A 19304-nucleotide genomic window follows, 5' to 3' on the forward strand; every position below is an offset into this window, starting at 1 on the left:
TTACTTTCTTGCTAAGTGTAAGCTAAGTGTAGTTAAGTGTAAGCCTGAAATCCAAGCCCAAGACCAAAACTGAAAGCAAAAGACCCACAGCAAAAACTCAAAAAACTCCACGACGCAACAAACTCGCGTTCGAATCGCAAGCAAGCTGCGCTGAAATCGCTAACAAGCCAACCAAAAGCCGCACGAAAGTTGCGCCCAAGCCGCAATGAATTTAACGCTGACTTTATGAACTTTAAAAGAAACCTTTGGCTTATTTTTGTTTATTTCTTTATTTGTATATATCCTTAGAATAGTTTGTGTTGTTCAAGATTACATAAAATTTGTTTACATATCTATTAGATCAATATCCCATTTACATAGTTAGCATTATACAAAATCGCGCGCCGCAAGCTGATGACATTCCATTTTAGTTGGTTTTTTTTTATAATATGGTTGTTGGTGGATAGTGTGTGGTTGTGGTTAATTAGCCGCGATACAAATTTGGATATTATGCTAGACGACAAATGTGCGACATTATAAAATAAATAACATGGTTACTGCTCGCCGCCCTTGCCGGATATCTTTTGATGGCCACTCCTTTTGGTTTCTGGGGTTAGGCGGAATGGATCCTCATCATCTGGCCATCATCTACATCTTATAGGTGGCGGGCACGGATCGGGGATAGTCCAGATCGTACATCTGGGCCTTGATGAACGCCAGCTTATTGACCGGCTCTGGACGAACAGTGGCCAATCCGTTTTTGTAGGCGTACTCCACAATCCTTTCGGCAATGGCCATCGAACAGCTGACAATGGAGCTGAGTGGTGGATACAAGCTGCCCTTGGCCAGGTCGTCCTTGGAGACCAGCTCCGCCAAGCGCTCGGCGGCGACCAAGAATACCTGCTCGGGAATGTTCAGCATGCCGGCACACAGAACACCCAGTGCCACGCCAGGGAAAATGTACGAGTTGTTGCCCTGACCCGGATAGAACTTCTTGTTGTTGTACGTCACAGGAGCAAAAGGCGAACCGCTGGCGAAGATGCAGCGCCCCTTGGTGTACGTATACGCCTCCTCGGCGGTGCACTCCGCCTTGCTGGTCGGATTGGACAGTGCAAAGATGATCGGCGTCTCATTAATATCGGCCATCAGCTCAAGGATCTCCTGGTTGAAGGCGCCGCCCTGCGCAGCCGCTCCAATCAGGACATTGGGACGCACCTTTCGCACCGCCTCTGCCAAAGTATCGATGGGTTCGTGCAGCTGGGCAAAGTGCAGCTTGTGTTCGGTGAGTCCGCCCTTTGGACGATCGCGGGTGATGACACCACGGCTACATAGAAAGCATCTATAAGTATCAGGATGTATTTTGATTATATATCGACCTACCTATCCACCATCCAGATGCGGGCCTTGGCCTCCTCCTCGGTGAGACCCTCCACCTTCATGGCCATCAGGCACAGGTTGGCAATACCAAGAGCCGCTTCTCCGGCGCCCAGGAACAACAGCGTGTTATCCTTCAGCTGGGTCTTCTTGATCTTTAGCGAGGCCAGCAGACCAGCCACGGCCACCGACGCGGTTCCTTGAATATCGTCGTTGAAGGTGCAGAAGGAGTCGCGGTATTTGGACAACAGCCTGAAGGCATTGGCGTTGGCAAAGTCCTCGAACTGGATTAGGCAGTTTTGACCAAAGCGACGAACGCAGGCATGCATGAACTCATCGATGAACTCATCGTACAGATCTCCAGTGGCCCTGCGTTCGCGCAGACCGATGTACAGGGGATCCTCCAGGATGGATTCGGTATTGGTGCCCACATCCAAGGTGATGGGCAGGCACTGCGATGGCTTAATGCCCGCCAAGGCCGTATACAGGGACAGTTTGCCCACGGGTATACCCATTCCGTTGGCGCCCAGATCTCCCAGTCCCAGGATGCGCTCGCCGTCCGTGACAACGATGGCACGCACATCCGTTTCCGGCCAGTTCTTTAGCACGTCGTAGATGTGTCCCTTGTCCTTGATGGATATGAACATGCCCTTGGCGTTCTGGTGGATCAAACTGTAGCGCTGGCAGGCCAATCCCACGGTGGGCGTGTACACCAGTGGCATCATGTAGGCGATGTCTGAGCTGAGCACGTTGTAGAACAGACGCTCGTTCCGCTCCGATAGGCTGATCAGGTACATGTACTTGTCCAGATCCTGATCCAGTCGCGCCAGCAGAGCGCGGCAGTGCTCCACCTGCTCACTGGGCTCACGGACCACATAGGGCAGCATGCCATGGATGCCCAACTGCTGGCGCTCCTCGTGTGTGAAGGCCAGGCCCTGAAATTGAAAGGGATATGCATTTTAGTTACCAATACCTACTATTAATATCTGTAGGATTCGTAATAGGATGGCATGATCGCCTCATTGAATGATTATAGAATCTCCTCTCAAATCAAAACAAACAAAATGTAGGATGGTGGAAAAGTTTGACCCGCTTATCATGGACTTGAATTCCCAGGCACGCGCCCCTATTCATATAGAGTATTCCACGGCTACTAGCCACCGAGACAGAGGCAGTTATTACCGATGCTTCGCAGATCCGAGGAGATAGATCCCTCGACTTCACGAGTCGGGCATCAAGTTCAAAGTCGTTTTCTAGCGCCCAGTCGCTTGAAAACATATTTGCAATCGCAGCTTTAATTAAAACACATTTTTTTTCGAGGGGGAAGTGAATCAGCGCTGGCCTCGATTCACACGCACAGCTAATATGTTTAGTACGAGATTTTGAAAGTTTTTGCTCCGTAATTGCTGCGGTTATTATCGAAATGGACAAAGCAGGCGGGGATTATGTTGGGGGCGTTGCTGCCGACATTAAATAAAAAAATACGTGCAAGTTGGCATTCAAATAGAAATCACGCTGGATTATGTGGTTTTTGTTTTTAAACTACGGATGTACCTGCTAATATGCACATTAGGGAATAATTACTCGTGCTTTGGGTTACTTTTCCGAGTGGCTGCTGTTTTCAAATCGTGCTCATTACAAAGGTTTTCTTAATGAGTCTATTTTAAGCTTCTTGGGACATTTGATTTAGCTTAATAATAAATGCACATTTTTATTTCCAAGCGATATATCAAAATGCAACCAATTCCAAATCTGTTGTGTAAGTTTTCCGAATTATTTTTGTAAATTGAATATTTTGTTAGTATGTCAAATTAAGTTATTATTGGAAATTATACTTGATAGGTTTTCTATCATTTATCATCATTTAAAATTAATCTCGTTTGTTTCGGTCACGCAATAATAAATTTATAGTTTTTCATATGAATTTTTAGTTTTCCGATAAAAACAAACTATTCGTATTCTAGTTAATTGATTCGTAATTCGTATTCTAGTTAACGTTTTTGATGCCTATCACTATGAATAAGCAATATTTAAAATAATTTTGGTCAGCTTGCAAAATATCATATATCATATTAAGAGCTGACACAGATAAATAATATTGTTGTGTTTTTAAGGAATTTTAGCTGGAAATCGAGCTGATTCCCCTTTTTTTTTTTAAGTTTGCGAAGTAAAATACATATGTATTTACATACGCATCAAATTCAATTAGCTCTGAACTGGCTGTTTGGACAATAAACACTGAAGTGATCCCCATAAACAATTGTTTACTGCCAGAATTGCCTCGAACTTAACCATTATCGTGTGGCTACGTCATCGGTGGGCTGGTGAAATACATCCATATGTACATACATACGTTAAAAAAAGATTGAGAGAACGACACCGTTGACATTGAAAGCGACACACGACCGTCGATAAGCGTGCGAAAGTGTTTTCGAACCGCCTGGCAACAAGTTCTCCCCATTCTCCAGCACATATATGTACATACATATATATATGATGGATTAATATTCATGTATTCATGCCCCCAGCAATTGCCTCCAAACTTGCCACATCATGCCTAAGTCATATGAACTAAACTATAGTTTCATCATCCTCATCACCTTTTCAAGTTCTGACTTTAGTTTGTATTATATTAGTAGTTATAGCAAATCATGTAAGATTGCTTATAAAGAGGGGGCACCAAAAATCGAATCCAGACATGCGTATACGTAATGTGCAACTCCGATATTACGCATACACATTTCGCATGGTATTGCAAAAAGGCAAAACGAAACGAAAACTGACAAAAGTCGCAGCCACAAGCAAAACCAAACCAAAAAATCACAAAAATGAGCTGGTTCATATTTTTTTTTACACTGTCTGGCGCGACCAGTTCGATCATCATCATCGCAGCGGTGATCATCATTATAGCAATGGCTAATCATTAAGTCGACTATCAACGACCGTCTGTGTCTGAACTTTGAATACGGACTCGGATCGGATGACGAAAGCGTCGCTTTAATCAGCAACAGTTGAGCAGACACACAGACAACGGGCAATCTCAGCTGATTGTTTCCCTTCTGGCAAAGGTGAGCTGATGAAGGGTTTTTTTTTTTCTGTACCAGCCTCCCTCCCAGCAGGTGAAACGCTGCTGCTCTTTTGTGGGTCATACGATGTGGAATGATGACACAGGATGAATGCGCCACTGAATCGGAGCATAATAGTTTATGATGCACACTGCAAAAATGCGCGTAATCTTTGAGTAATTTAGGTTATCCAAAAGGAAAACATAAATTCCAACCTATATATGTAAGCTATTTCAAAGCATTTCAGCCATTAATTGCAATTGACAAGCACACTATTATATATTATTCTTTCTTTAGTTGCCCAATATAAGCAATCGATAAATCATTGGGTAAACAATGAAATAATCCAACTATTTCAACAAGTTTCGAGCTCGCCCCGCTCTTTCGGCACATTGACCGCCTGAATTTGTTTAAATTTTTAATTTCCTCAGAGCGCCAATAAATAACAACAAAGAGCAGGGGAATATAATTCTATTCGCCAACTGCATGTGGTGTGAGCAAACCACACAGATAAATATTTAATGTGTGTATATACATATATAGGGCTGATACCAAGTGTTTTTGTGGTGATTATCGTCATTCGGTTGTTTATTTCTGCGGTTCGAAACAGAGTTAAATTTATTGCTGAATGTAGGTCAGTTTTCGCGGACTGGCTTTAATTTTGTTTCTTATTTTTTTCATTGGAGATAGGCACTCGAAAACTTTCCATGGGTAAATCAAAACAAAGCTCAGCTGTTCGGGGAAGGAGGTTGAGATAAACAAGAGTCACTTGTTGGCAGCGTGTAAGAAGTACATAATAACAATCTGTAGTAAACAAGTGCCAGCCCCTACTCGATAAGGAAACCCAAGATAATTTCTCGCTAAATTGTTAAATTATTATTTTTAAGTCTTTTCGTCCGATTGTGCCGTGACGTAAGCGGGAAAAAAATCCACTTGGTTGTCATGGGGAAACACCATTCTGGATGGCCCTCCATTATTCTCAGTGGAGCTTCTGTTTACAATGCCAAATGGTTGGCCCCTTTTGGTCAGTTTTTTTTTTTAGTAGCTACACGGGGGAAAATAATGTCTTTACTAGAAATTACGTAATTTCTTTAGATTCCTAGCATTTTAAATTGTAATATCCGTTCTAACCATTACCACCTTTACATTAAAACTCTGTTTTTTCAGTGCAACTGTTTTAAATAAACAAACGCAAAGCCCATGCGCGCTCTCTCTTCTCTCTTTCAAAAATGCTCTCTAATTTTATATTTTGTGAAACAATTCGTGCATTAGCTCATTCATGTCTGCGTGGGAAAAAAGCGTAGAAGCCAATGCAAGCTGAAAAACTGCACAAGCATTGAACTTGAAAATGCAATCTGAGATAAATTTGTAAACGAAATCTGCGTGACCGATTCGTGTCAACTATTTCATACCGTACAATTTCGGCATGTGCCACAGACAGCTAATTGCCTCAATTATAAAAGTTGGTCTATCGATTTTCTTCGGCTAAGGCACCAGAAAAAAAATGAAAAAAAGCAACAAAAAAAACTGACAAAAACAATGAGCTTTGGTCTTCCAGAGTGGCGCGTGTGCCATTTGCCATCCCTTTCACTCGCTATGTCATCTAAAGGTCACCCACACCACTTGCCGAAAAATGAAGCCACTGCCAAAAAGTATCTTTTTTTCGCTCTGAACTCAGCAGCTGACGTTTCCGCCTAATAGTTATTTATGTATTTATGATTTGGAATTTTTTTATTCTCGTGCTTGTGGTAAAAATAGCAGGTGGCCTAGAATAAATTCACACTTTTTCAAGAAGAAATTCCAACATTGGAACTCACTTCTAGCGAAATTTCACATAATTAACGATTATTAGTAAATATCTTTCAGATACATATGGATGGCTAAGGTAAGTTCTAAGGTAAGGCTTAAGTTCTTCAAATTCTAGACCAATTAAACTTCTTCTAATAGTCTATAATTATGACTCTACCTCTAAATATTTACCCAAACACGGTTCACTAACACAATTCGCCGATATGGGGAGCGGAAAAAAAAACCGAATGCGAACCCACCCTTAAAAACCTTTGCCTGGTATTTTTCCACTAAGTTCACGGAACTGGGCAACTTAAAAGCGTATTCGCATATTCCTACTTGTGGAACTCACCTTTGAGTAGCGCTTGTCCAAGAGTCGGGTGAATCCGGAGAGGCTGCCGACCACCTCATTGTCACCAGTGCCCCAAAGGCCCAGGCGATCGCGCTGCGCGTATTTATCTAGTTTCGAATCGGGTTTGCTCATCTTGTCTTCCAAATTTGTTTCGCTAGTGGAGCTGTATGAACGTAGTTGCTGTTGTTGTTGCTGTTGCTGGTGGTGAAGGGCGTGCAAACTGCTCTGCAGCTGATTCCAGTGGTGTCGCGAGGATAACGATAACGGCAGACCCTTGGGCAGTTCCAAATCGGTGGCTAAGGCTATATTACCCGGATTCGAATCTCTGTCCCTATGCGTTTCCGTATCCGTATGCGGCGATGTGTCCACTTCGGCGGCACTTTGCGTTGTGATTCGTGTCGTTAGTTTTGCGAAATTGGAAAGTTCGTATTCGAGTGTGGTTGTCGTTGTGGTCGTATGATTTTTACACACACGACTACTACAACAGCTCTGACTCTCTCTCTCATGGCTATTGTTGTTGTTGCTGTTGCTGTTTCTCTTCGTGTAACAGCCGAGCTCGCGCTCTTTGCCGCGACTATATGAGGAAGGACTCTGCGAATTGTTGGCGGTGGGATAAACCGGCGTGCTGAGGGAGAGAGAGAGAGCAGACAATATGTGAATGAATGTCAATGCGGGAGTGACAATAACAACCAATTCGTCACCAACATTCGGATACTCTTTCTGAAAGAACCGATGTTAACATTTTTAATTGAATTTTAATCGTACACACTCCACGTTCCCACACTAACAATTGTTAATAATATATATATTACATTTTAATAGTATATATATCTTATTTGAATAGTATATTATATAACAGTATATAATAATATATGAATTTCACCATAAAAAGCTTTTTGTAATAGCCAAAAAGTCGTAGAGCAATAAAATGGTATTTAGGGTTAAAAGAGGCCCTTAAAGGGTGGGTACTCTTCGTTTCAGATTCCTTATCAAGGTTTTCAGAACCTTTGAAATGCGCTGATATGTTTGAACGTATGTGCATGGTCATATGATGAGGCGATGCATCGCAGACACGCCTTCCAGATGGAAACCGATAAGTGGTGCCAAAGTGACACTGATTATTGCCAATTCAGAAACACACCCTCTTGATCTGTGGTCCAATCGTATGACACCACATTATACTTGTTATTCTGAAATTCTTGCATTCGACTCACGGTCCAAAAGTTTTTCTGATACCAGAACAGCGTCGTAGGATCGAGTACATGGCGGTGCTCTTAAAAGTCTTCTATATTATATACTTATTAGTATATTGATTTGCCGACAATTATCTCACTGAGTATTTGACTTTTGTCTGCGTTGCTGCAGCTTTCGTGCTGAACTGAACCGCAGTATTCGATTTGTTTTGCTACCACCATATGTATACACTTTGCGATTTTGTTTTGTTTCCGCGCTCTTTGGCTCTTTCTCTCCGATTAGTTTCAGTTGTGTGGGGTATATCAGCTGACTGATAAGGGCGGTGCAAACACTATCTGCACATATAAACGCCATTAAACAACGATTATTACCATCAAATCATTTGTCTGGGACCTGGAAAACATTGCGATGCGGCGTGAATAGCATGCGAAAAGTTTCCGTGAGAACAGCAGCGGTCGAAATAATAGTATTCAAATTAGACTATAGAGTATTGCAGTTAGCAATTTCTTATCTACTATTATTTATAATCAGTAGCTTTGATTTTAATGTAAACTTAAGTACAACGTGCGTGCATTACTTGAATTAAATAAACCGAACCTTTTCTATTAGAGATTATTAGACTCGATGGCGTTAAATATAAACCAATAATACCTCCTGAACTTGTGGCATCTGACTAAGTATAAATTATTTAAAGAGACGCCTCAAGGTAGAAGCCCCAAACCCCAACCTTAACCTTCAGTGTCCCGAATCGCTTCAGTTCCCGCCCCACTTTGCACTTGACTCACTCATACGACCGGTGGGCCCGTTCCGCTTTTGCTCGGATGTCTGTTTGATATATTCAATTATTACACAAAAATTGAAAGTAAAACACGGCAGGCGAATAAATTGGAATATATCACACATGTTTGTGTGTGTGCCCGAGCAACCTTCATAAATATTAACAATTTACTTCAGCTTTGCCAACGAATTACATTTTCCAAGTACCTTCGTGAGCAAAACACACCTGTCGCTCTAACTTTTTTTTTTCTTTTTACTTCGAAAATCGTTAATTAAGAAGGTGGTGCTCTAATTTTTTATCGATGGCGTGTGTCAGAAGTTATTCTTTTTTATCGCAACGCCGACGAGTCGCCTGTAAATCGTTGATAAAACACTAGTAAAACGAATCATTGACCACTAATGACACCTCGAGAAACAAATTATTGGAGGGGCGGGGCTGAGGGCGGTGGCTTGGCTTGCATTTGCACAAGAAAAAACTTGTAGTTGCAGGAAAGGATCTACTTAAATATATTAAGTATCGAAACAAAAAATGTTAAGAATTTGTAATGGTTTTTTATAAATAACTTTTTTATGTAAAATATAATTTCCTAATCTTTCAGTTATTAGTTTTTAGTAACAATAAAAATAAACAAATTAATTACAAACATGTTTGCGCATTAGTAAACACAAACTCTTTGGCCAACTCTCGCATTTTCGAAATCCTCTTTTGCCAATCGCTTGAGTTCAGCTTCAGTTTGTTCACTTTTCCATTTCATTTCTTACCCATTTTCATCGAAATTTGTTATGACATTGCGATCGGCGCAAATGGAACTGGAATTACCCATTTTGGGTTCTAAATTTCAGTTAAATTAGCTCCAGTTAAATAGTTATAGTTAATTATTTGGTAAACGCAAAACTTGTGAACTTTTCTAACGCGAAAATTAACTCAGTTCGCTTGACCACGCGATGTTTCACCGGAATTATTAAAAACAGTTATTAACAAAAATTAAAAAAAGTGTATTTTGAGCTATTGCGCTTGACTTAGCAACTCCGAACCGCCTGAAACTGAATCAAAAACTGAACTCGCGCTGAAATCGCGGCTCTGCGAACACCGGAGGCAACTTGCTAGCAGCGGGCGGCCCAAAGGAGAAGGAGAAGGAGAGTGTCCGGTGCTGCCCTCCCGCTCGCACCCGCACGCAGGCAGCACGCGACATTTGCTCCACTGAGTCACTTTGGTAGGCCCAGACGGCTACAGTGGCCCCTCGCTAAAAAGGATGAAATCTAAAATGCATTTTTAATAGGTTTTTAGTTTATTTCTTATATAAAAATCAATAACTTTAAACACTATTTAACGTTGATATTAGGTAATCTGCTGTTTTATTTAACTATAATTTGTAAATTTTTATGCTTTACAAAAGGACTATACAAAAATGGGTTTGTTTGTATTCTCTTTTTAATTTTAATCTAGCAAGACTTTCATTTCGGGGTTTCACCGTATTTGATTAATCGTTGCAGCCTTAGAGAAGCTTTGGCGCTGAGTTGTACTTCACTTGGAGTCACACAAAACCTGAGCGGTTGGTTAATCGCAGTGACCTCTGGGCGGCACACACAAATGCATGAAGCAATTTGTTGCTGGCCAATTAAAAAATAATAATTTCAGCTTTCAAAGAAGGCAACTCGATTGCTGACCATCGCGTCCCAGTCGGCTGCACTTGGCAAGTGGCGAAGAAAAATTTATAAATCCAATGAATTCCGGGTCATTTCAAATGCACTGAGTTGAAACGATGGGGAAGGGGACTCGGTAGTCGGTGTGGTGGATCCTTAGGCTTTTTTCGCCTTTTGACTCTGATTTTATCACCTAATGATTTTACCGCTGTTTCATTTGTCGCCTGGGTGGCACTCGAATTTTAATTAGATTTGCTTTATTGCACTGCTGTCTGTTGAAATCATAATATATATTGCACTAATGTTCAAAGATCTTGTTCAATTGTGCAAATATGACACACATTAATTACTGGGTTTGGTTTGCTATATCGAATTTATTGTTGAAGTGTCGGCTTGTGTTTACTGTCTAAAATTTGCGAAAGTGTCGTATGAAAAGTTGCAACACGATTTCAATTGCTGCCAGGGTCAATTGTAATTTCAGTTAAGTCAGTAAAAAAAAACCATACGGCGGAATCGTGGCTGCATTAATATTGGTATTATCGACATATACGAGAAAATTGTTGGATTATTGAAGTAAAGTGTGCATATAAAACTAACAAAGAATGTCGCTATACCATTATTAACTTATCTACATATGTATTTTAAAAACCACAGATAACATCGTAGTTTGTTAAAATTTCGATTCATTCTATCTAGTTCATACAATAGTGACCACGAAAGTATCTTAAGGAGGCCAACAATAACAATGATTATACAAGCGAAACTCCAAAAAATACTAAAAACCACTCCGAATGGAAATTTCCAGTTAGAAATTTTTATAATTTATATTTTTTTAAATTCGTTTAACAGAACCATAAAACCTAGCATTGCAAAACATTACTGATAAGTGATAGTTCGCTTAAAATATAATAGATGGCGCTATCGTTAAGCTCTAGATTTGGCCGTTAATTTTAGGCGCTACTGTTAATGTAATAAAAGCTTAAAAGCTTTGTTTGCGTTGGAGTGTTCATAAATAATAACAGATGGCGCCAGCTGCAGTTCTGAAAACGACCGTTATTTATCTATGATTAACGGTTTCTTTTGTATTATACAAATACAAATAATAATAATAATTGTAACAATAACACCTTTTGTTATGAATTACATTATTTCACCATAAATTGGTGGGTCAATTTAGGAATGCATGTTTGTAACCTGCGTTAGAAAATAAAATCAATGACCAATTGATAGTTTGCCATTTTATAATACAACACTCAAACCGCGCGATTGCTATTTTAGAGGTGTGTCAGCTGATTTTCCGAGTCCAGTGCTTTTCACATGCTCAGTTCAACCATGTTTTGCACATATTGCTTTTTCAACTTTTTGCCATTGCAATTTAATAACAACGTGATGAGGGGAGATCCAACGACGTGCAACAAGCAACAAGGCAATTGAGGGCCACTTTTATCATCAAATGATTTTACCCAGCTAAGCCAGCGCAATTTCCACGAAGTTGCATGTGACGGGGATAACACTGAGAAAATAACATAAAAAATCAACATGGGTATTAAGTTACCATATAGCAGATATAGTGGTTTTCTTTTTTAAGGATGTTTTCACATAGAAAGGCTTCCGTTTTTAGTAAGTTTTAAGAGAACCGAAGAACGTGCTGGAATAAATTTCCCAGTGTAAACAAACACAAGGATAGTAGTGAGTGTGTGTGTAGCGATTGCAAAAAAATGCAATTGGTGGATGGCAGTTGGGTGTGTGGGAGCGAAACGGTAATCTATCATAATTTTTATATCCTAAAATCCCATTTTCGTATTAGGGCAAAAATGTCTGAGAGCAAATATAATAAAATGGCCAACACATCGACTTGGCCACCCAGCCGGAAGGTACAAAGGACGCTGGAGAGGAGCTCGCACATTTATGCTCCTTGTCAAAGGATAACACACTCACACTTCTGCCAAGCCAACAGTATGAAATTCCAGCCATCCGCTTGATTTTTCTCTATTTTTTCGATGCGCTCCCCCCACATTTTCCATCTCATTCTTCGCCCGACCATCTGTCTCTTTCTATTTCCCTTTGCTGGCCGCGTTTTATTTTTCAATGGCTGGTCCGGCACAAAAACGTTCGAATGGCCAACAATTTTATGAGTCTCGCGTACACGATCTCACTTGGACTCGGTCTTGGTCTTGGTCTTGGACTTCGTTCCGTGCCGGAAATGTCAAACTGAACAAAAATAAGGGGGATTTGTGGAATAGAAGGTACTCTTACTCAAATCATTAAAGCCATGTACATTTTTATTTCCTTTGAATCCACAAAATATAGTTAAAACAATGGTGAATGAATGAATTTCCGTAGTTTGTAATTTGTTAAAAAATAAAAATAAAAGGGGATACAAATCAATAAGTAACGACCGGAAAAAAAGGCGCTTATCCATGGATTCAAGGCGTATTTACTTTAAAGCCTTAAATGTGCCCTCAAAATTATCAGAAACGCACTAAGAGATGCCAAAGTAAGTTTAAATTAATACGCGTTAACTATTTTTTAATATATGCCGCGGTGGTGTCGGGTAGCGGCAAGTCAATATATTATATATAAATTAAAAACTGAATCGACCGGTAAAAACGCGACGAAGTAATGCGGCAAAAACCCAAACGAGCCAACGTGGCGTATAATTAATTTTTAAATAATAATATAAAAGCAGTCAATAAAAAAGGTACGGACCAATCGCAAAAAAAAAGAAAAAAAATCCGTACGCCATGTTGCCGTTAAAGTAAAATCAAGAATGTATATAGAGCTGGCTGTGGAAAAAGAGGGTTACGCGCACATTAAACCGCTTTAAAAAATCACCGGCTCGATCGGTGGTAAGGGACTCTGAACGGCTCATTATGCATTTACAACTACATTAAACGGGACGACAGTCGGCGCAAGGCTTGCTGGCCACGCCCACTTGGGAGCACCGCCTGCGGGCGACAGGAGTTGGCTGCTCGGCGGATGGACTGAATATCAGCGCCGTCGGTGTCCTTGCTGGCAGGCATGTCCTTTTGGCCACTTGACTAGTGGGATTCTGTCGCCTTAATTGCAAGTCAGTAAGTTACCATTTTCCGTGAAGTTGTCAGTGGTTAACGGAATACGGATGGATTGAATTATACATTTTGAAAATTGTTAGTTATAAATGATGTTTATAATTATTAATTAACCTCTGAAATTATTAATTACAATTTCTCGAGCCATGTTTTCTGTTTCGTGTCAGATTTTGTTTATTTGTGTGCCTACTAACTTTTCTCATAACTTTTAATCCTTTAAAACTGTTCGAATATGGCAATTAACTTCCAATCGCGACGTTTTTCGGCGAACGTTCGTTGTCAGTGCTTTTGCAATAACGAAAAGTATGGAAAAATGGAGACAAAGAAGCGACAATCAATTTAATTAAAACTTTTAACAAGCTCTGCCTCATTTCACTTTCACCCAGTTAGGCCCATTTCCCTATGTGAGTTCCCAGTGGGTTTATGCTTTTGGGCCATGTTTGAGGATGCTGGGACGCGTATATGGCAACGTTTCATATTTTATATTAATTAAAAAGTTTACGCCGACTGCCGCGACTGCTTTAAAACAAATTGTTGTCACAAGCAACGACAAAAAATCGGCGAAAAAGGAAATCTGTTCAGCGATGAAAGAGCCAAACACAATGGCAGTTGCATGTGATCCATCAGCAGGAGATTGCCGAACGATGGGTGAAAGTTCGGGGTGAAAGTATGCGGAATGGGGCTGCGTTGGGTTTCATGTTGCACTGTCGCCCGAAAACGAAGCCCCGCGGTGACGACAGCTGCAAATGTCACGCCTCTCCTCTGACAATGCCAAAAAAAAATTCATACATAGCAGCAGAAGCAGCGAAACAATGGAAAATGGAAAATCTCTGACATGACGAGCACAACATTCCTGCTATAAAAATAGAATATTGACCTTCAGCGGAAAAATTGCTTTAAAAAAAATGGGAGTAACTTCCTTGAAAAAAGATGAAATTTGCATACATTCGGATGATATCGAATATAGCTTTTAATTCAATTGCAATTTAGTAAATTTTTGATAGTATTTAAAGTTTTTCTCGCTTAAGTAAAAGCATTTACTTTTTGGATTCGAACATTTTCATTAACTTTTGTCATTGTTTGTTCTTAAATACTTATTATATAAGCTTATAATTATTTCCCGAAATCGGGTTTAATCCTCTGTTTCAAGTGGCTTTTCAACGTTTTTCTATATCGGATAATTATGTTCTTTAACGAATTTAAGCAGCATATTAATAAAAACATAAACCGATTTACCAATTCAAAAAAAATTAGTATCCATAGAAAAAAAGACACTTTCCTACTTGCGCGTGGATTTCCTTTACATCCATTTAAATCCGCATTGAAAGTTCATTGAATTGATGGCAACAATTTGGCGGAACAGAAAAGAAATGCAAATTGCTTCCTTTTTTTTTTTGGGGAAATTATTAATGTAATGCGGGGCTGCCTCATTTCGCTTATTTCCCATTACATAAACAAAATACAAGTGTGCAATTTTTTTTCAATTTACATACATATGAAAAGATATATTCCTGTATTTATGCTCTTTGAAAATATGAACATTTCTCGCATAACTCATAAGTCTACTTATACGGGCACCCTCCAGCAAATCCGCACATGCAAATATGTGTTTGTAGATACATTTGATTGTGTGTGTGTGTGTGTGTAGTCTCAGCCTATGACATTTTCAAATCAACGAAAGTCGCGACGACAACTCGCCTTTCACTTTTACGTCATAAAAGTCAAGAGCTTCCACCTTAAAATCGCGCCGCTCTCTAGACACGCCCCCGCCCATCGGCACGCCCCAAAATCGCGAAACAATATCCCGCCATATAGTCGTATTCGATGGGAATGAGAACCGAATTAATACACAGAGAAAAAATAAAGTGAATCTATTTGTTTTTATTCATTCAAATATAATTATCAGATATAATTCGCTCGAACTACATTTTAATTGAATTTGTCAATATGTTTTTTTCTTGATTTATGTGTGTATTATGTATGTTATGTATGTATTTTAATTGAATGTAGAGTTTTTTCACAGTGCACACAGCAGAGCCGAACCCAACTTTCGCACAATAAACGAACGCACTTGACTGAAAATGTAAGCGATAATCCCCTGGAGCCACGACATTTCAGGGAGGTGGAAAACGCGAGTAATTGAACTCGGCAGAGTCCTGGAGCTGGGATAAGTGGGTTGCAGATGAGAAGAGAGGAATGTGGAGCTCGGAATGCATATTTATGCGAAAGTTGCGCCTTTTTTTCCAGCTAGCTCCATTCAAACAGTCGAAAGTACAGTGGGCCCAAGCCAAGGAAACCCGAAATACAAAAGCTTTCAGAATCAAAGATATACAACATATGTTGGAAATGTGATTATATAATTACTCTTTGGATAGTATAGAAGGACCAACTGGACCAATAACACCTGCTAGTATTTTGTTTTTTGTGTTAATTTTCATGCGATTTGCCCCACTGTGCAGCGGTATCATTCAGCGGACTGGCATCCAGTGAGTACCCACATCCTGTTGCTAATAAACTCCCGCCGTGTTGCCGTCTGGAAGATTCGAGTCCTTGTCCTCCAGGCTGCCGAGCGCCAATAAGCGCCAAACTTTGTCGATATTTATCGAATTCCATAGCCCCTGGTTAAATGTTTGCCGGTTTTGCATGTGTATTTGGGTGCTGGCTGGGATGGGGGGTTGGCGGGTTGCGGCTCCTTTGGCATCAAATAAGGGGTGGAGCCTGCGTTGGCCACGGGGATGTGTGCGCCCACATCCTTCGCGAGAGATTCTTCCGCCTTTGGGTTTATGGCATGTACTGAGGCATGTTTTAAGTGGTTTTACAGGACGCGCTTCATTGCGTCATGCAATCAATTTACTCAGCTCGTTATGTTTACCAAACGCTAACCGTGGCACACACTCGAACATACATACATACAAGCGTACATAAATTTATTCATATTTTAACTAATATTTATCAATACGAGTTGCGGCGAACGATTTTGCCCAGGTAAAGCGAATTTCTGCGGTTGGGTGTGTCCTGCATATTTAGTGCTTATTATGGCGAAATGATTGTTTTCTTTTAGACGAGTTACATTTACATATTCGCATTTTGGGTTTGCATCGCGTAGTCTCCGCCCATCGTAGGTACGTAGGTACACATGCTTTGGCGGAATGAAAACATAAAAAATAATATTTATGCGCATAAATTGAGCGGCGAAATGCTAGCATTTAATTGGCTCTTTGCTATAACACAATAATATTCAAAGGTGAATTGCTTTCTCATTAAATTGCACATGAAACATGAGACATACATTTTAAACAAAGCAACTAACATCACTTTAGAGACAATTTGGTTCAATAAAAATATCACTTGCATAAATTTATTAATATTATTGAAATGAAATTACATTATTACATATCACTATTTTGGTCGGCAATTTCGACTAATCTTTCCGTGTGGTATAATTTAAAGCTATTCCATGAATCGCAAATCTACAAACAAATCCTTCCTTCTACGATTTTAATACGCTGTTTCTTTTTTTTTCATTCGACTGAGGCATGCGAATAGCTTTCTTAAAATAGACAGACATTTGCCTTATAATTTGCCACTCCCATTGGCATGGAAAAACGGAGTCGTTCGTTTGAGTACGTACAAAAAGGTGTCAAAGGCCTTTTGTCTGCCTGTCAATGGCAACCGGGCAAAAGTGTGCCAAAAAAGCTGGCAAAAGACTTTGTTAACCCCAAAAACGACAACGAAAACGACTTTGTCAGCTGAGAAAATTGTGTGCAAAATTCAAATCTCTTTCCCCATCTTATTTTTTGTTTTCCCAATGCCGTTGGCAGGGCAGCCCTTTTTAGGCCCACTGCCATGTCGAACATAATTTAAAGCCGTAGAAAATCGAAGGAGCCGAAATGCCGGTGGCCGATTTGGGGGCCATAAGCTAAGCGCTGTCAGGCCTGCCAGTTGACCCTGACGAGCAATCGAGCAATCGATTTGCCAACGACCCAACGACTCTTGCAAGCCTGTCACTTGACTGGGTCCTTGCTACTCAGGCCACAGTCCTCCACTCCCCACTCAGTACTGCCCACTCAACACTCCCCAAAACCTCAGTTCACAGCGCTTGTCCCTTTTGTTGGCCCATTTTATGCGGCTACAACATCGATGTGTGGTAATCGGGTCTTCGGCATGGGCGGTGATCCTAAGTCGGATTATTGACACGCCCACCAGTGCACAAACACACGGAGGCCATAAAAATTAAATTTACAACACTGCGAACAAATTTGCATTTAAATAATAAAATTATTGAGTCCCAATATATATATATGGGTTCCTCATCTTAATCATTCTTGTAATCTTGTTAATTACTGATTCAGTTTTGTTTAACAATATTTTGTAATCATATTTTTACTGATTTTCTTTAAGTGCAGCCATTTTGCATTGTCTGTGATGCAGGCCGTATCTTGAATTTCAATTAAACGTTCTCGGCCCTCTAATCGAATGGGGCCATAACTCAGTCAAGGCTGAGCTCTGTGCGTTGCGAATGTCCTGCGATTCAATTATGCTCCTCCTGAGCAATTTGCCACCCACCACCCCGCTCCACCAACCCGCGGCAAACTAATCGTAATTGAAGACTGCGCCGCGGCCTTCATCGTCTCAGGTGTGTGTGTGTGTGCGTGTGTGTGTGTGAGTACTGGTCTCATTATTTATGGATTTGTTAGTGCAATTTGGCTTAATTAAGGTGTTGGTCGTCGTCGGATCTCAAATTGTGTGTGGGAAGAGGAGACGGCATTTGACGGAAAGCGAAATGTGAAGGTATGGTTTCCAAATCCATTTAAAGCAGTAAAGAATATGGTATTTCCTTAAATTATAACTAAAGATATAACACTATGGGTTAATGAGTTGAGTATTTTAATTAAGTTGAACAAAAACATGATACTTCGGCAGCCAAATTCAATTAAATGCGAGAACAACTTGAAATGCAAGTGCAGTTGCCAAACTTAAACCATTAGCAAGGTGATTTAGCCCCAAAGGCTTTCGTGTCAGTTTCTCGCAAATTAAAACCCAACATTTCATATTTTGATCGCAATTGTTTGCTCAAGCCACCACACCCCCTCCACTCCCATCTTTCGGCACATAGCCAATTAAATGTTCGTTGTGCCCGTTTTTGGGATAATTTTTCAGTGGATTTTTCTTCGCAATTCTGGCGCATAAAAAGCATCTTGCACATATGTATAAATATTTCTATGGCAACGAGTGTGTGCGCTGCACTTATCCTTTCACTTGATGCGCATAATGAAGAGCACTTTGCGCTTATAAAAGCAATGGCTAAAAACAGGCAACAGAACAAACAGCCAAGCAAACAAACAAACAAACACACAGACGTCAACGAGCGTGCGATTCGCATAAAGAAGCCGGTTGGCCCCACAGAAGGGGGGTCGTGGGGCGAGTGTAGCAGGGAGGGACATTGCAGGGGGTGGTCCAGAGGTTGTTCCATTTAGCATGCCCAAGACAGCACCCACCCGTCAAAGTCATATGTTTGCGAAGGACACGAGCACTGACTGCAAAAACTGGCTGTCCCACCGAGGGTCAATGGATCAAACATTAAAAATCATTAATTATTATTTCTTGCACGTTTTCATAAACATATGTTTCTACTGACAAAATCATATAACTATATTTTATTCATCTACTTAATTGTGTAATTAAATAAGCATAGCATATAATTCATAAATAAAATAATCTGCCCTCGCAACTGCCTTTTAATGCTTTTTTCTTTGCAAATGAAATGCAAACAGTTTAGGATGGGTGGGCGGTATGGAATTCACGCTGCCGCTGTCAATTGACGGCCACGCCTCCTTTTTTCTAGAAGAGGACTTAGTTTTTAATTTCACTTTCGCTGGAAAAGACGCCCTCCGGCAACACACACCATCCCCCTCCTGCAATTTTGCTCATTTAATACGTGTGTTAGCCGCAAGGACACTCCGTCACCCGAGTCCTCCTACAGTTTTTCTCCCGCTTTTAACGCACTTCGAAAAGGGTATTTTAATTCAGTTTTTCCATGGAGTGAGCTCACTTTTAAAC

At 40.5% G+C, this 19304-nt stretch overlaps 1 protein-coding gene and 1 long non-coding RNA gene across 4 annotated transcripts; one reads left to right on the forward strand and one right to left on the reverse strand.

Annotated features, from left to right (window-relative positions):
• Nucleotides 1-258: 258 nt before the first annotated feature.
• Men (Malic enzyme) lies at nucleotides 259-9598 on the reverse strand. 3 transcript variants are annotated; one of them, NM_080141.4, is made up of 4 exons: nucleotides 9292-9598; nucleotides 6559-7183; nucleotides 1360-2288; nucleotides 259-1303 (listed from the first exon to the last, which is right to left on the reverse strand). In NM_080141.4, exons 1-4 carry the CDS (start codon nucleotides 9351-9353, stop codon nucleotides 628-630), a joined length of 2292 nt encoding a protein of 763 aa, NP_524880.2. In that variant the 5' UTR covers nucleotides 9354-9598; the 3' UTR covers nucleotides 259-627. The 3 variants fall into 3 exon arrangements, with proteins under 3 accessions (NP_524880.2, NP_731739.1, NP_001262509.1); NM_169479.2 differs by lacking the exon at nucleotides 9292-9598 and adding an exon at nucleotides 7773-7940; NM_001275580.1 differs by lacking the exon at nucleotides 9292-9598 and having other exon boundaries at nucleotides 6559-6948.
• A 5316-nt stretch (nucleotides 9599-14914) lies between these two features.
• On the forward strand, nucleotides 14915-15615 carry lncRNA:CR44231 (long non-coding RNA:CR44231). Its single transcript, NR_074001.1, has 2 exons — nucleotides 14915-15211; nucleotides 15268-15615. It is a non-coding gene; the product is annotated as a long non-coding RNA:CR44231 (long non-coding RNA).
• Nucleotides 15616-19304: the final 3689 nt, after the last annotated feature.

The sequence above is a fragment of the Drosophila melanogaster genome, chromosome 3R (assembly GCF_000001215.4).
Source record: "Drosophila melanogaster chromosome 3R".
Classification (NCBI taxonomy): Eukaryota; Metazoa; Arthropoda; class Insecta; order Diptera; family Drosophilidae; genus Drosophila; species Drosophila melanogaster.